The sequence below is a fragment of the Mytilus edulis genome, chromosome 3 (assembly GCF_963676685.1).
Source record: "Mytilus edulis chromosome 3, xbMytEdul2.2, whole genome shotgun sequence".
NCBI classification, from domain to species: domain Eukaryota; kingdom Metazoa; phylum Mollusca; class Bivalvia; order Mytilida; family Mytilidae; genus Mytilus; species Mytilus edulis.
Genome location: NC_092346.1, coordinates 23693774 through 23712248, shown reverse-complemented (window position 1 = coordinate 23712248; position 18475 = coordinate 23693774). Strand labels below are relative to the sequence as shown.

Below are 18475 nucleotides of genomic sequence, written 5' to 3'. Positions count from 1 at the left end.
TATAAATAATATGAAACCTGCATGGATTAGTTTTTATCCATGTTTCTTGAACCTTAAAAATTGAAAAGAACATCCCATATTTAAAGTAGGGGCATTAAGGCCTACTTTTTGCCAAAGAAAATAAAATGTTTGATAACCATTTCAAATTGACACATAATGTTTAAAAATGCATCGGGTTAAGAAATATAAATGAAGAACATAAAGATTTTTATCTGATGACGTCACAATTACGTCATAATATGTACTGTTTTCACAAAATTATGAAAAAATACGATTTTATGCAGTTTTCTATCTTTATTTCCGTTGTGGAAACATTCTACGTAGCTAGGAAACAACAAAATAATTTAATAGAAGCTTTATTATAACTTTTGGCATAATCTCACCAAATATAAAGTTGTTTCTTGGGTGCGCACATACTTTTTCAATCTAAAACATTCTTAAAATTTGATGAACAAGAATGTGTCCTCAGTACACGAATGCCCCACTCGCACTATCATTTTCCATGTTCAGTGGACCGTGAAATTGGGGTAAAAACTCTAATTTGGCATTAAAATTAGAAAGATCATATCATAGGGAACATGTGTACTAAGTTTGAAGTTGATTGGACTTCAACTTCATCAAAAACTACCTTGACCAAAAACTTTAACCTGGAGCGGGACAGACGGACGAACAGGTGAACGGACGCACAGACCAGAAAACATAATGCCCCTCTACTATCGTAGGTGGGGCATAAAAAACAAGGAAAATCACGAAATTTAACATAATATGCAAATTAAGTCTTGATTTGTTGCCATGGTAACTTGTTCGATGTCAAATTTGTTTTGCTTTTCTTAGTACCTTATACCTTAGTCAAGTGTTCAGTTATTTAAGAATATGTATGATAACTTTTAAATCTGCAGTAATTTTTGGGCCAAATAAGGGTCTTAGAATGAAATTCAAAACAGGGTAGCTGAGGCCATTGATTGACACATTAAATTCATCCATTGACTGGGACAATTTAGGTGAACGTTTGTCTGTAACGACCACTGTTCAGGACTTCCCTACGATAGACATTTGAACTGTGGGGTCACCAAAGGTTTCACAATGCCTTTAATTATAAAATAATTCGAAAAATTAATCAGGAATAACCTTTATGTTTTGTTTTATATAATTGATATAAATCAAAACATTGTGTTTTTTCTGATCAATTTTTTGAATTACTTTATTTAGGTGTTGAGAACCTTTGGTGACCCCATAGTTTAAGTGTCTTTAAAAAGTACATAGTGAGCAGTGGTCATAACATACAAACGTTCACCTAAATTGTCCCAATCAATGGATAAATTTAATATTGCAATCAATGGCCTCAGCTACACTGTTTTGAATTTCATTCTATTGCCCCTACTCCTTTGACATTCTTGAGGAACGGTAGGACCTTTAATTTAAACGGAATATTTTGTCTTTACTATATATATATCTTATTCGAGACTACAGATTCTCATGTCTTTATATTCAGGACTACCTGATAGATGTGTGCATAGATGAAATAAAATAAGCGTACAACCCGGATTTGCCAGACATTAAAAGCTGGCAGCAGGAAATCTTCAGATTGAAAACGAAGTTCACAAATAAGGAATCAGTTCCCAATTCCCTTCAGCAAGCTCTAATTAACTTACGCACATCTGGATTTTAACCCAAACGTATAAGACGTGTTCTTATGCTTTTATTGACTCTCCCAGTGACAAGCGTCTGCTGTGAATGTTCTTTTTCTGCCTTGAGACGACTGAAAACTTGGAAAAGGGCATGCATGAGTGGCAGAGATTGTGCGGTCTTGCAATGCCCCATGTTCATAGCGATAAGGATTTTTGCCACGCTTCGCTTGGCCTAATTATTCTGCCTCACTAAAATAATATGCCTAGTTACGGCCTTGAAATCTTAACTTTTTTTTCAAGTAGTCACTGAACCATGGAAATGAGGTCATTTATTTATTTATTTATGAAGTTATTGGCCCACTCACCGGGCTATCTGATACAGAACAGGGCTAGTTGAATATAATTTTTAGTAGCCCTTTGGTCTAGTGCATACAAAAGTTGGTGTCAAACCCTACCATGGAAATGAGGTCAAGGACATTGGACATGTGACTAAGGGAAACTTCGTAACATGAGGCATCCATATACAAAGTATGAAGCATCCAGGTCTTCCACCTTCTAAAATATAAAGCTTTTAAAAAGTTAGCTAACACCGCCAGATCACTATCCCTTTGTCAAGCTTTCTGCGACAAAAGTCAAAGGCTAGACAAAAATCATCCATCTAGGAGCTAACAGTTTTCCCTTCTCTAGTGATGAAATATCATGGAACAATTATGGAATACATTTGATGAAACAGTACTATATCAAAGACACAGAAATATTGAAAATCTAAATCAAATATGTAATTCTGCAGATAGGATTTAAAAGGAAATTAAAATGAACGAGAGGCTGTCAGAGTGATAGCAAACCGGATTTTCCTGCAGAGGTCAAATCCTGAATAGCTGACCAAGTATACCCACAACATTTAAGCTTTAAACAGATTGTGATTGAATATGTGATACAGGATAGGTTTGTGACACAAAAGTAATGTGATGGAAGAACTGAAAATTTTGAAATTGGACATTTACCTATTATGGTCCATTTATCAAAAATATAAGTACATTGTTAGAATCAGCATTTCAAAGAACCCTAAGAATTAATTTTTGGATGAATTCAAACGAAATTACTTATTAATTACACCATTTCAATGAAAATAAATAAAAATAACTGAAAGGTCTACAATTTGACAACAAGAAAAGATAAAATCTTAAAAATTGAACTTGACCAGAAAACAACATATCTTAAAATGAAAAGCATTTTCATATCAATGAGAGGACACTGTTTGAGAGCTGACCACCTGTCTTACATCTCTAAATCAATAACCAATTTTTCTTTTGAAAATCTGGTTAAAAACAGCTTCATCACTTTACTTTAACTGCTGAAAGTACTGTAGTTTTTGCCTTTGTGTCCTTCATTCGACTACAAAAAGAGTAACAATCCCCAAAATATATTTACTTAGCCTAGGACTTCATGAGGATTATTCTACTTAAACTAGAGAGATTTAATATAAAATTGTGATTTGTGGATTAATATAAAAGCAATGAAAGACATAAACAATAACTATTAAGTTATCGAATATTGCAAACATCTCATGTATATGAAAGAGAAAGTCAGTATATAACAATTACGTATCAAACATGTAACACAATACTCTGGACCTTCCATTAATCTAGACTTTAGAACAAATTCATTGGAAAAGGTTTTTTTTCACAGAAAATAATTACTTTTTTTTTTTATACACCGGATACCGAAAAGTCTTTCAATTTTGCTCATTTACTAATTATATAAAGCCCTAATAAGCATTACTTCTTAATTTGAGATATGACTAGGGAGTGATCTTTAACTGTATTCTACTTAAAAGTATAGCATACTGAATAACTGACTTGTTTATATATAGAAAGTTCTCATACATATTTATGTATGTGATAAATGCAAAATACCATTCAAAAAGATTCGTAAAAATTATAAAAATAAAACTGTAAAAAATAAATAACAAATTGTAAAGATTAAATGAGGTAGATTGTAGATATATAATACTGTAAATGTAAAAACAAATGAGTAATTATATATAAAACATCAGAACACATTTTCATGTTTATATAAAAAATATAAATCATACTATAAATAATTTCCAGAAGATGTATAAGAACCTTTTCAATTCAAGTTACCTACTTTATTTTTATTTTTAAGGATAGGCTCAGAATCTTTTCCAGAATTTTCTGTTGCTTAAAAAAAAAAAATTTCAATTATCATTGCCAGGTCCAGAAGAGGTGGATATGTAAATCATTTTACATTCAACCTTGAGCATTGATTCCATCATTATCCACAATAACTTTAATGAAGATGGTATCATCCTTCAGGTATGTTCTTGTTTCTAAGACAGCATGAGAGACAAATAATGGACAACCAGATGCTATATTCATGTCTGATGTAGGTCGTTTGAAACTGGTACTGGTAGGATCTGGTCTGAAGGTATCAGAGACATGACGAGCTCCAGCATCCTGATCCAGTAACAATAAGGTAACTTTTTGTTGGAAGGGCCATGGTAACAATGCATCATATTCACCTCTCATCACTACAAAGAAAAGGGACAAGTGTGTTCCCTTTCCCATTCCATCTCCATTCAGATATAACCTGGCACACATTTTGTAGCCAAACCTACTGGTGTAAAATGGTTGACTGTACAGAGATACAGTGCGACCAGAAATAGCTTCCTGTTTACGTCTAGAGTAATCCCTTATTTTCCACATCAGTATTCCACTGTAGCTGGCAGTTTCCAAAACCTGGAATCTGAGATCAAGTTCTGCTAGTCTGATGTCTTGCAAGCCAAGCTGTCTATCATGTTGTTGAATTTGAGTAACCAGCGGACCTACAAAAAAGTGTAAAGGGCTCAACCACAATCCTGTGTTCTTTTTGGGATTAATGCTTGCAGTGTAAACGTGACACGCTGACTGGAAAAGGAGCCCATTTATCAGTACATCTTGGAGAAAATAAACATAAATTGTATTTTTTCCTCAAATCCCTTTCTTGATCTTGAAGAAGTTTTTGTTGAAGCTTCATAACATGGCTTGAAGAATCGACAAGCAATTGATGGGAAAAAAAATCATCCCAGACATACCGCCTGAATGTACAATACCCCCCGAAAAGTCTATTTATCAGTAATGTACAGAAAACTATCAACCATTTTCTTCCAACAGTGTCTCTTATTCATAAAAAAAACTTTTGTCAAAGTTTTAGAAAGTTCTATGAAGAATTAATCTAGAGGCTCTCAAGAGCCTGTGCCGCTCATCTGTTACTGTATTTACTGATGTCTGCCATCTTGGGTGGTAGGCGGGGTCATTAGACACTTTTTAAAATAGATACCCTAGTAATGATTGTGGCCAAGTTTGGTTAAATTTGGCTCATAGTTATAGAAAAGAAGATTTTTGTACAAGTCACAAAAATGACGAAAAGTTGTTCAATATTGACTATAAAGGGCAATAACTCCTTAAGGGGTCCTCTAATAATTTTGATCATGTTGACTTATTTGTAGATCTTACCTTGATGAACATTATTGCTGTTTACAGTTTATCTCTATCTATAATAGTATTGAAGATAATAACCAAAAACTGCAAAATGTCCTTAAAATAACCAATTCAGGGGCAGCAACCCAACAACAGGTTATCCGATTCGTCTGAAAATTTCAGGGCAGATAGATCTTGACCTGATCAACAATTTTACCCCCATGTCAGATTTGCTGAAAATGCTTTGGTTTCAAAGATATAAGCCAAAATATACATTTTACCCCTGTGTTCTATTTTTAGGTATGGCGGCCATCTTGATTGGATGGCCAGGTCATCGGACACATTTTTTAAACTAGATACCCCAAGGATGATTGTGGCTAAGTTTGGTTAAATTTGGCCCAGTAGTTTCAGAGGAGAAGATTTTTGTAAAAGTTTACGGACGACGGATGCAGGACGCCAAGTGATGAGAAAAGCTCACTTGACCTTTCAGGTCAGGTGAGCTAAAAAGTCATTGAAAACTAACCCCAGTCTGTATCTAGATGTTAACTATCAAAAAATATGGTAAATGAAAATAGATTCTTCAATTTTGCTCCGACTACAGTCCAATTTTTTAAAAATTCAAGGCAAATGAAGGATTGAGGTCTTCAAAACTGTAACATTAGACTGTATCTTAATGTTAACCTATAAAACACTTACTCCATTTATCAGTTAAATATGCATAACTGAAAGTAAAAAAATTGCTCTGGATACTGCTCTTTGATCATATAAAAAAAATTGTCTAACTTTTCTTTATTTCTTTGAAGGTTTGACAAAGATATTGATGTTGATAAAAAATAAACCACAGACTGAACCTTATGTAGGTTCCTTATTCCTTACTTCAGAAAAAAAGTTGGGGAGATGGAGCACATCTATCATTTTGTGGTAAGGGTAAGCAGCTGATAGATCCAGTACCCTACACTTTTCATATATTTTGAAAAGTAAAAATATATACCCTATCATACATTTTTGACAACAAATGCAGCTGTAGCCTTCATGATAAAGCTTTTTCATTGAGGATACATAGATTTGACAAATTACATCATGCATTATGTGATGAAGGCCATCTTAATCACATTTGAGAAAACTGTAAAGATTTATCAGTTTCAGTTACTTATGATTTATTTAGCAACCTTATGATATATTTCATCTTATTTTCTTGACCTTGTCATTTATTACCAAGCTTAAAAGACTGTCCTACCCCAGCAGCTCATCTTGACCACTTATTACATAGTAACTTAATATCTAACCTGTAGTCTCCTGTAGGTTTTGTTGACTACCAGTCCCTCCACCAGTAAATCCACTTCTTTCTATCTGGTTAACTCTTTCTGCCAATGAGATTTGTCTATCCTTCACTGACTGTACGTCTCTTCCAAGTTTATCTACTACTTCCTTCTTAGCTGAGTCATCTACTTTTTTTTCTAGGTGAATTATTCTTTCCGTCTTTTCAACAATTTTTAACTGTTCACATATATGTACAGATAAATGATAGGAATTGCATATTTGTATGAAATCCTATGTTTAATGTGTTTCAGCTGGTATCAAAAGATGATTATACATCAATCCTGTTTTTGCTGGTTCAACATTTACATACTTTAACACAGGACCCTTTTCTTTAAATTGTATTCATATTTATGTACATGATGTCCTCTTATGTAGCAACTAAACAGGTATAACTAGACACTATATGACCCAATTATTCCTTGTACTGTTACATACTTGCTTTCAATCTTTTTTTATGAGTTTTTGTTGTATGTATGTCTTTTGAATCTTTATCAAAATACCACTAAATTCCAAACAAGAGGTTTCCCTGTACATACCTGTTTCTTTATGGATAGTTCTAATATCTTTTAAATCTTTGTCAAAATATTACTAAATTACTAAAAACAATGGTTTAAGTCAGAATGTGTGAAGAGAATAGCAGATGAATAACCGTAATAGCTTGGACAGAACTTTTACAAACTTTAACATTCATTTTGCTTTTTCTCTCTATTTATAATTAACTTGATAAATTCCAGAAATCAGCACCTTTAATTCTTTCTGTCCAACTTTGATACTCTCCACCAGATCTTTCAACATTCCGCTGTCTCTTTGTATACTTTCCATAATATGCTGAAAAGTATCTCTTTCGGCTGATATGTCCTATGAAATTGGACAAAAATTACTGATAATCATTCCTTGACCTTTATGCATAGATGGATTTAGAAGGGGACCCAGCCCCTCTTTTCTTGGAAAAATTTGGTTGATTATATAGGGAATGACTGAAGCATGACCGGAGCGTGCCCCCTCTTAGGCAGTTAGTGGGCTCCCACTTATGAAAATTTCTAGATCCACCACTGGTATATAAAGTCCCACTTGGGAGCGAAGATCACTTTTCTAAATTGAGTTTCAAAATACATAATTCTTCTACAATGGGCCAAGAGGTGATTGATTTGGCTAAAGTCACAAGATAAGTATTTGCTTTGTAGAGGTGACATTGATAACTGGTTTGGCCGTACTTTATACACTTAACTGAATCTGACTTTCATAATGCCTTTAGGTTACACTTTGTAAGTACAGCTGTTTCTCAAACCAGGCCTCTTTTGGGGAGATATATAATAGTCATAGATGATTAATTCTGTTTGTGTACTGGTTCCCAGATATGATCTTTATGTTTCATCTCGTAGAGACATTACTTTGGAATAATACCAGTAAATATGTGTATTGAAATCTGTGGGAATCCTAAAGTCAAGGAAGGGTTAGTAAAGAATTTTAGTGTAATTTAAACACTGAGAAATTCGGGCATATAAGCGTTGAACATATGTTGCATAGCCCTATATTTTGACCTTTGAAAAAAATAGTAGTGTATATAAACTTTTCAATCTAGGATACATTTTTTTTCAAAATTTCTTAGTAAAAGTGGTACAGGTTTAGCAGTAAAAGGAGTTCCTATGGGAAATTGCATTGTCGATTTTAACAGAAATGCAACCTTTAAGATGCAGCTAATTTCTTATTTCTTATCTGAAAAACTCTTGGGTGTCATCAAGAAAAAACTAGACATATCCTTGTGTATTGTATGTTCGACCTTCTTACATATTTTTCCGAATTTCCCTTTTATATGTTTGAACATCAACATACCTAATATTTTGAGAGTCACTAGTATACTTGTGCATTAAATAATTGTATCTGAAATATATTTAGATCTTTAATTTATTTTTTTATTTGAGTTCATTAGATCGATGGCACCTTTGTTGACAAAAACAAGCGCCTATCTAAAAATTGGGTCAAAAGTCGGAAACGACATGTCGTACAAATCCGGAATTGGTTATAAATTTGATACCAAAGTTTATATCAAAGAGTTAGAGGCGATCAAACTTATGACTTAATGAATTAAATGGTTAAATATACAACTATAAGATATAAAATATTATTTTGATGTCTTTTTTGGACAAGTTGTACACATTTCAGAATGAGACACTTTGGAAGCCTTGCATGGTCTTGTATACATTCATGTTTTTGTTAAATACTTTGAGGTTGGTGAGTATTGTCTGTAATTTCCACTGACGGAATGTTTTTCTGTAAATAAAAATTAACTGATATTTTATTTTTACGGTAAAAACCTGTAAGGAGCATGCATATTTCCATATTCAAATTAACTTTAAGTATTACAACTAACCACCTGACAGTCATGTGACTTAATGACCTTGAAGTTAACTTTGCATGCAATAAGACCGCTGCCATAAGTTTAGAAAATTTGTTTATTTTAGACCGATTCTTTTGGAAGGTAAATCTAGTATTAGTGAAAGGGTACAAAAATGTGATATCAAATAACTTTATTTGAAAAATCTTCACCACACGTGGTATCATTTGCTATTGTTACAAAGTATATGCGGGCATGCACGGCATACGGGAAGTAAAAGTAAAATTAGGTCGAAAACGTAAGTCGGTCGAAAACACAATACGAGACGATACATATAATTGCAAACACTTCCATTCAAAAACTCTCACTAAATTGCACTGAACTTTGACAAAACTTGCATTATAAATTCTATCTTCTTTTTTATACCAATGATTTTTGGCAAAACATGGACTTCGAGAAAATCATTATTGGTTTATACTTTTGAAATGGGAAATAATGTTTTACCATTGGGTATTGGAAGATGGTACAAATAAATATTACAAAAAAAATATTTGAGAGCTAGAATCATATATTGGTCAATGTTGATCACCAGAATTAATATTTAAACTTAAATTCCTCAAAAATCTAGTCAACTGGAAATGACTGGAAGGAAATGGAAACTCAATCGGTCTGAATAAAATATGAATTACAAAAAAAGACTTGACAAAAAGCACTTTTCATGAAATTGAAGAAGCCATAATTTTGCCAATACACAGAGTCAGCAAAAGGGTAAAGGAACAGACCACAAAGGGCTAGGCTTAAATCTAATGTTTTTTTTTTCATTCAGGCTAAAATGATAGGACTTTTAGCAATAATGTAGTATTAATCATAATATTATTATTATTTTTTTTGGCAAATCACATTATAATTACGAAGTAACAACCCATTAATCATGGATTTTCCTTAAAAAAATCTTTTAAAAAATAACGAGGGATTAAAAAAGTTTTATGATGGAACTTTTCTTCTTTGAATTATAAGAAGTGCACACAATTAAATGATCAAACTGCCTGAAAAATTAAGGAAAGAAATGACACCACTAATATGACAGAAAATTCTTTTTCTCTTTCTTGTTGTATTTTATGTTGTCAAAACTACGACATACCTGAAGTTCTCGCCTCATCTCCATACTCTGTAGATCCATACTAGCTGTATACATTGTTATCATCTGTAAATGTTCATCTGCAGCATCCTTATTGTGTTTTTGCATGTCCCTTTCTGATCCCTGAAGTATAGAAAGTAAACAGGTTAAAATATTTCATTAATAAATTTCTTGAAATGTTCTAAGATAAGATAAAATTAAGAATAGAAACAGGGAATGTGTCAAAGATACAACAACTTGACAAAAAGAGCAAAAGACAGCCCAAAAGCTACCAACACAGTAAGAAAATCCTACAAATGGATGGGGGCTTCAGCTGGCCCCTATATAAAAATATGTACAATTTCATAGAAAGTGGACATCACACTAAAATATGAACAGAAATTAAAAAAACATGCAAGACTAACAATGGACATGTATAGAATATATCTGAAAAGTAGTGATACAATTTGAATAAAATGCTCCACAGGGCGCCACTTGATATGACTGCAGAGGTTGAACTCTGAACAATTCGGGCCAGTATGGACACAACATTCAAGCTTGATACAGCTCTAAATTTGGATTGGGATTAAATATTTGACACAGGCTAGATTTCTGACACAGAATGAATGTGGTCTAATGAACTGAAAAAAAATTTAATTTACCTATTATGGTCCATTAATCAAAATCTAAATACATGGATTGATTTCAGCATATCAAAGAATTCCAAGATTTCATTTTTTTATGAATTCAAACAAAGTTCATTTTTGGACCCTTTTGACCTCAATGTGGATCAATTTTATAACAGGGCTCACAAATCAATAATCTAAATACATAGCTAGATTTAGCATATCAAAGAACCTGTAGAATTCAATTTTTGTTTAAATCAAACAAAGCTAAAATTTGGACCCTTTCATCCTTAATGTAGACCATTTTGAAAATAGGACCAAAAATAAAAATTCTAAAAACACAGATTCTGCATATCAAAGAACCCCTATCATTCGATTTTTAATGAAATCAAACAAAGTTTAATTTTGGACCCTTTTGACCTCAATGTGAACCAATTTAATAACAGGGCCTAAATCAAAAATCTAAATACATGGTTAGATTTAGCAATTCAAAGAACCCCAATTTATTTTTTGTTAAAATCAAACTTTAATTTTGGACCCTTTGGACATTAATGTAGACCAATATGAAAATGGGACCCAAAATTAAAAATCTGGCCCAAATTCCAAAAAACTTAATACAGGGTTAGATTCAGCATATCAAAGAACCCTAAGAATTCAAGAATAAAACCCCATTGAAATTGGTCAAGAAATAAGCAATTTATACAAAGTATTAAAAAATCATTGTTTTTTACCCCTTTTTGGTCCCTAGTTCATAACAGTGTGGGCTATAAACCCCATAACAAATCCCAACCTTCCTTTTTTGGTACGGAACCTTATGGTACAATTTCAGAAAGATCCATACACTTACACACAAGTTTTTGTCTGGAAACTAGAAAAAAACTTATTTTGATCCCTTTTGGGCCTCTTGTTCCTAAACAGTTAGGACCATAACCCCCAAAATCAATCCCAACCTTCCTTTTGTGGTTTCAAACCTTGTGTTTAAATTTCATGGAGATCCATTTACTTAAACTAAAGTTATTGTCCGGAAACTAATTGATTTTGGACGACACTGGCGACGACACCAGATGATGAGGACACCGACAACGATGACGACAGCGTGATACCAATATAACACTGCAAAATTCCTAGATGCTCTCATGTAGATTTTTATTAAAATTCTTTATCATTTTTTTTCTGTCTTTTTTAAGTTTTTAATGTATAATTAATAAGTGTGGAAACAAACCAGTGTGGATAGTATCCAGCATTCTGTGAGTATTGCATGGTAATTAGGAAAGGTGAGGTAAAAACAATAAATGAAAAGCAAATATGAAACACAGCAACAAATGACAACCACTAAAGTTAATGGATTTTGAGTTGTGCAAACAGGGATAAAATCTTTGTACAAGGACACCCACTACCAAAAGGGTCAATTGACAATTTTGACATTCTGCCTTACTTGTAGATCTTACTTTGCTGGACATTTTAATATCTTTACCTATAATAATATTCAAGAAAATAACCAAAACGGAAAAATTTCATTAAAACTGTCAATTTAGGGGCAATAATCCAAGGCCATCCAATGGATTTTCTGATTCATTTAACAAATAAATCTTTTTTAATATGGACAATGCCATTTTCTAGAACATATCTACTCATTTCTAACAAACTTTCATACATACCACAAATTGACACCCCATAGATTTGAATTTACACTCTTGTGGTCTTAACTGGCATGTCTGCATATGAATTTCTATCTATAAATAAAATGAGACGGATTTATATAAGTTTTTCCAAACTTGTTTTCGAATCCCATATTTGAACTTTATGTAACATTGTATTGTAATATTTTATTCTTGTAATTTTTCATTAATAAATACTGACTAAACTATAATTAAAATGATAATTTTAATAAATTGCTTCACTGAGCACAGCTGGATATGACCGCAGAGGTCCAACCGTGAATAGTTGGGGCAAAAATGGACACAATTTTTTGCGCTTGATACAGGTCTGAATTTGGATTGTAATTAAATAGTTGACACATAATAAGTTTCTGACACAGAACAACTGTAGTCTAAGAACTAAAAAATATTTGTTTAACCCCACTTTTTATTTGCTTTTGTGCATTACACTATGCTGTTGCGAATTTACCCCTACCCCCCTTCCAAAAAATAAATTATAAAAAAAATAAAATAAAGGGCTGCGCTTTAGCGCATGATACGCCCGTTGCTCTTTTAACTTGTCTTTTATGCTTTAAATGTATTGTCCAAAATTGGAAAATCCCCCCTTTTTTAAGCATAAAAATTCATAACACGGAAATGTAAAATCTGAAATTTATAAAAGTTGAAAGGGAGCTTACATCAATAGATATAAACAATTCACCAAAGTTTCATGGACATTGGTGAAAGCCTTTTTGAGTTATTGTCCGAGTGTTAAAAATCCCCCTTTTTTTATGAATAAAGCCCCATAAATCCAAAACTTAAAATCTGAAATTAATAAAAATTGAAAGGGAGCTTACATCAATAGATATAAACAATTCACCAAAGTTTCATGGACATTGGTGAAAGCCTTTTTGAGTTATTGTCCGAAGTGTTAAAAATCCCCCTTTTTTTATGAATAAAGCCTCATAAATCCAAAACTTAAAATCTGAAATTAATAAAAATTGAAAGGGAGCTTATATCAATAGATATAAACAATTTATTAAAGTTTCATGGACATTGGTGAAAGCCTTTTTGAGTTATTGTCCGAAGTGTTAAAAATCCCCCTTTTTTTATGAATAAAGCCCCATAAATCCAAAACTTAAAATCTGAAATTAATAAAAATTGAAAGGGAGCTTACATCAATAGATATAAACAATTCACCAAAGTTTCATGGACATTGGTGAAAGCATTTTTGAGTTATTGTCTGAAGTGTTAAAAATCCCCCTTTTTTTATGAATAAAGCCCCATAAATCCAAAACTTAAAATCTGAAATTAAAAAAAACCGAAAGGGAGCTTACATCAATAGATATAAACAATTCACCAAAGTTTCATGGACATTGGTGAAAGCCTTTTTGAGTTATTGTCCGAAGTGTTGAAAATCCCCCCTTTTTTATGAATAAAGCCCCATAAATCCAAAACTTAAAATCTGAAATTTAAAAAAAACGAAAGGGAGCTTACGTCAATAGATATAAACAATTCACCAAAGTTTCATGGACATTGGTGAAAGCCTTTTTGAGTTATTGTCCGAAGTGTTGAAAATCCCCCCTTTTTTATGAATAAAGCCACATAAATCCAAAACTTAAAATCTGAAATTAAAAAAAAACGAAAGGGAGCTTACGTCAATAGATATAAACAATTCACCAAAGTTTCTTGGAAATTGGTGAAAGTGTTTTTGAGTTATTGTCCGAAGTGTAGACGACGGACGGACAGACGGACGGACAACGGTATACCATAATATGTCCCGTCCCGGGCGTATAAAAATTGAAGAAATATTCTTTTTAATTTCTGAAATCTGAAATGAGAAAAAAATGCCCCCCCCCCCCCAATTTCTTTTTACCCTCCCCTACTTTTTCCAAAAAAAGAAGTAAATTCAAATTACCAATGTTTGAAATTCTGTGGATAGTGGTCTCATTTGCAACATACCACATCTCTTTGTTTTTATACTAACATAATGTTATATGAATTAAGTTCAACAAACATTTAGCATACTAAACAAACATAAACATTGTCAATAAATGTACATAAATGGTATCCTTTTTCTCAGAGATAGAGAAAACAAGTGAAACTGTGTCAGAACTACTGCTCACTGATTACCCCCTGCCTCAAGTGGATAATCTTAAAAATGTAAAAATATGTAAGTGTTCAGTAAACAGGAATTTGTTGAGGGATGAATCTGAAAACACATCACACAGTATCACTGACTTGTATAAACCCTGAAACCAAATATCAGAAATCCTTGTATTGTAGTTCCTGAGATTTTCAGCTTGGCTATCATGTGTAAAATGATACAAATGTTTGGTGAACAGGAAGTTGTCGAGTGATGAATCTTAAAACCCAATACACAGTAAAGCTGACATATATAAACCCTGAAACCTAATTTCAAAAATCCTTGTATTGTAGTTCCTAAGAAAAATGTGACGAAAATTTTCAATTTTGCTATCATGGGTAAAATGATACAAATGTTTGGTAAACAGGAAGTTGTTGAGTGATGAATCTGAAAACGCACCACACAGTATAGTTGACTTATATAAACCCTGAAACCAAATTTCAGAAATCCTTGTATTGTAGTTCCTGAGAAAAATGTGAGGAAAATATTCATAAGACGGACTGACTGACAGACAGAAATACAGAGGTAAAACAGTATACCCTCCCTTTTTTAAAGCGGGGGTATTTAAAGTGTTCACTCAGCAATACATTTTTGACTCCTTATGTGTAAATCAACAATCAACAATCACAGGGACTTAGCTTGTGTGAATGTAATTTGGACTGGAAAATCCTTACAAAATATTAGAAGACATATAATTGAACAAAGAACTAGCACAGCAAATTTGTTGAAACAAATACATTGTACATGTCTTTATAGTAAGACCTCAAAATCTTCATGAAGATATTTAAAACCTAATCAGTCCTAATGCAACAGCATTGTATTTCCAACCATATGCATAATCACATCAAGTCAGAAACTTACAGTCATATGAAAACTCAAATTTAAAAAAAAATGATGCATATGTTTTTTATAAACTAAATGGATAGTTTTCCTTATCTATGTACATTTACTTTTTTCTGAAGAAAATTCTTTGATTTGTCCACATTAAGATAAAGTTTACTTTTTTTAAGTTGCTTGCTTCCAGGAAGCAATTCGCCAACATATTTTCCATATACAAAGTGACCTTAGCGTGACCTGTCTCGTAAAAATCAGTGATCGAAATACGAATGGATCTCTCATTGAAATAAACTATCATCTGATTGTACATGTTATACACGTTCTCAATATCCATGCTTCTTTGTTGATTGTTTACTATAAGGTGACAATCGGTTAACTTCGGCTTCAAAACACAAAAATAATTAGCCGCCATATTTTCACATCATAACAGACAGACCGTGAAAATGGGATAAACACTCTATTTTGGCATTAAAATTTGAAAGACCATATCATAAGGAACATGTATAGTAAGTTTGAAGTTGATTGGACTTCAACTTCATCAAAAACTACCTCGACCAAAAACTTTCACCTGAAGCGGGACAGACGGACGAACGAATGGACGCACAGACCCGAAAACATAATGCCCATAAATGGGGCATCAAAAATATAAAGCACAAGCGTAAATATCATCATTTTAAAATGCACAATCAGATATAAAATGGATTAGGATTATAATCATCACACAAACTAAATGCCATATTGGGTTTTTATATATCTTAACTTTAATATCAATAAGTATTTTTTATTAAAACAAACCTCTTCCCTTGCCCCTGGTCCATGGTCACATTTATATGGACAAGAAATAATTGCTTTTCTGCAAGTGTTATTTTGGTGATCCTGAAATAAAAAAATGTCCATTGTGAAAACTGAAAATGGTGTACATATTTTAATCTGCTCCCACACATATGGACTATCCACACATTTATATTGGTAAGTGGAGATTTATTAGTTCATAAAAACAATTATGTCACAAATGACTAGAGACCCTGAAAGGTCAATTGACTTGTATTGGTTTTTGTATATATATTTAAGCAAGTTCCTGTAACTTGTATAACTAGTTCCTTTACTTTGATCAAAGAACTTGTTCCTTAACTTTAATCAAAGAACTGGTTATCAATTTTTGTAATACAGCATACTAATTAGATGTTTTGGATATATAAAGTGATTTTAATGCTATGATTTTTTTACTCTCTACACAACTCTTCCACACAATCTTTTCAAAAATAAGTTCTTGTATTCATTTAAATGGTCTGGGTGCAGACAGTCTTTTACTCATAGTATTAAAAAGAGATATTTAAACAAAAACTTACTGCTTGTAGACAGAATGGGATAGTTTCTTCACAGTAGCTACATCTGACAGGTCTGTAGTCACAATTTTTTACATGGGCTTCCATTTTATCTTCACTGCACTGTAATTCACATCCAGTGTGTGAACATGGTATAGGTTTATATTTACATTGGGATTCATGTGTCTACAAATATATCTAAAACATTTAATAGATTCAAGAAGTCTACAACAATATATATAACAAGAGTTTAGTTATTTCAGTCCCCATTGAAATAATATATACTAGTACACAAATAATACTCATATAATAATTTCTTCAATCTAAATTATAAACATATCAACTATCTAATAAATAAATGGTGAATATGTCTATGGGCCACAAATGCCCCTGCTTGTAAATATGCATGAGTCAACATCCACATACAGATGCAGGATTCACTTAGTTAAGACCCTTTTGAGATTTTAAGCATTGTGTATAAGTTTCATAACATTTGGTTGAGGTAAACTAAAGTTGTTTACAACAGGGGCATAAGCGTACAACAATTATAGGTCAAATTGAATCACTTTTACAAGCATGATAACTAAATATAAGAATATTGTTAAGTTGAACTACCAGTTGATAATTTGGAGAGATCCTACATTACATATTCAAATAATCAACTTAATACATCTGGTTTTAAATTATATCTAGTATCCCAGAATCAAAAGATGCATTGTATATCCCTGAAGAATTTGCAATATCTTTTCAATTTAAACTGTTGCCCCCTACAAATCTTTATAGATAACTTTCAAAGTTTTTGGCCCTTAATTCCTAAACTGTTGGTACCCCCTAAAATCAATCCCAACCTTCCTTTTGTGGTATTTGACCTTCTGGTAAAATTTCATATAGATCCATTTACTTATTCTCAAGTTATTGTCCAGAAATTAATGTGTCTTCAGACAATGACAACACAAACAACATCATTATATCATTATACGAACCCCCCAAAAAAACTGCGGTCGATTAAAAACTAATTTGATTTGAAAGTGGTCAGTTGTGTCCTTGAGAAAGTTAGTCCATGGTAAAATCATTGAAATTAGCAAGGGTAATACTTTGCTTTCCTATCTGATATCATTTTTAGTAACAAGAAAACCTTACCATTAAATCTTTCCATGGTAACTTTTCTGGGCATCCATGAGCTTTATATGTACAATAAACTGGCAATTTTCTTATTTCTCTTCTTGTTCCATTATCTCCCCTGATCTGTAAGACATTAAAAAAAATATTTGAGACTGTAGCTCAGTAAAATAAAATTAACCAGGAAATCAATGAAAACAAGTTAAACACTGAGATATGTTGTTAACTGGTCACTATTAAGTTTACTAGGCACAAAGCGTAACATTCATTGTTTTTGACATTTATAAGAAGCTAAATTCAAAAAGAAAATTTAATGCTGGTACTTAAAATTTAGAAAATTATTGGATGTCAAAATGAAACAGAACATGCAATGAAAAGATTATAACTTGAATTTTATGAAACCTGTTAAATGTGTTGTTTTTGGAATTTTCTTGAGCAGAAGTATTAAACCAACAGCGGATGGTTGTTGATCTCCATATGAACAGGATTGCTTCCTGTAGTAACCTGAACATTTTATGACCTATTGTCCAGATAGTTTAAGGAGGAGGTTTGTGTACATGTTAAACTGGTTTAACCTCACCATATTATGTGTGTTACCAAGTCAAGCTATCTGAACCATGTTATGTCTTTGTAGGTAGGTCTATTTGTTTCTTCAGAGGAGTCTGATGATGTTGGTATGAGCTGCATGAAACTCAAGAGGTAACTTCTTATGCCATTTAAGGTGGCTCAGGGGTACAAAAATTTCAGCAAAAAATTAAACCTTTATTTTTTCATAACAAATTTTATTCATTACACTATTAGTTATTACTTTATGATATGGTACAAAAATCAACCAAAAAAAATGATTCAGTTTGGCCCCAGATGACTTTTAAAATGTTTATATCATTGAAAAAGCTCCAAACTATC

General features: G+C 32.3%; 1 protein-coding gene across 3 annotated transcripts in view; it reads right to left on the bottom strand.

Annotated features, from left to right (window-relative positions):
• Positions 1 to 1956: 1956 nt before the first annotated feature.
• Positions 1957 to 18475, bottom strand: part of LOC139514228 (TNF receptor-associated factor 3-like) — a 55544-nt gene continuing 39025 nt past the window's right edge. For all 3 annotated transcript variants that reach the window (XM_071303094.1, XM_071303092.1, XM_071303093.1), the window contains 8 exons: positions 17591 to 17695; positions 16475 to 16636; positions 15921 to 16001; positions 12164 to 12238; positions 9904 to 10023; positions 7172 to 7285; positions 6394 to 6604; positions 1957 to 4473 (listed from right to left, as the gene is read on the bottom strand). In XM_071303094.1, the coding sequence (XP_071159195.1) occupies positions 3899 to 4473; positions 6394 to 6604; positions 7172 to 7285; positions 9904 to 10023; positions 12164 to 12238; positions 15921 to 16001; positions 16475 to 16636; positions 17591 to 17695 (1443 nt within the window). In that variant the 3' untranslated portion in view covers positions 1957 to 3898. The remainder of the gene's footprint in view (positions 4474 to 6393; positions 6605 to 7171; positions 7286 to 9903; positions 10024 to 12163; positions 12239 to 15920; positions 16002 to 16474; positions 16637 to 17590; positions 17696 to 18475) is intronic.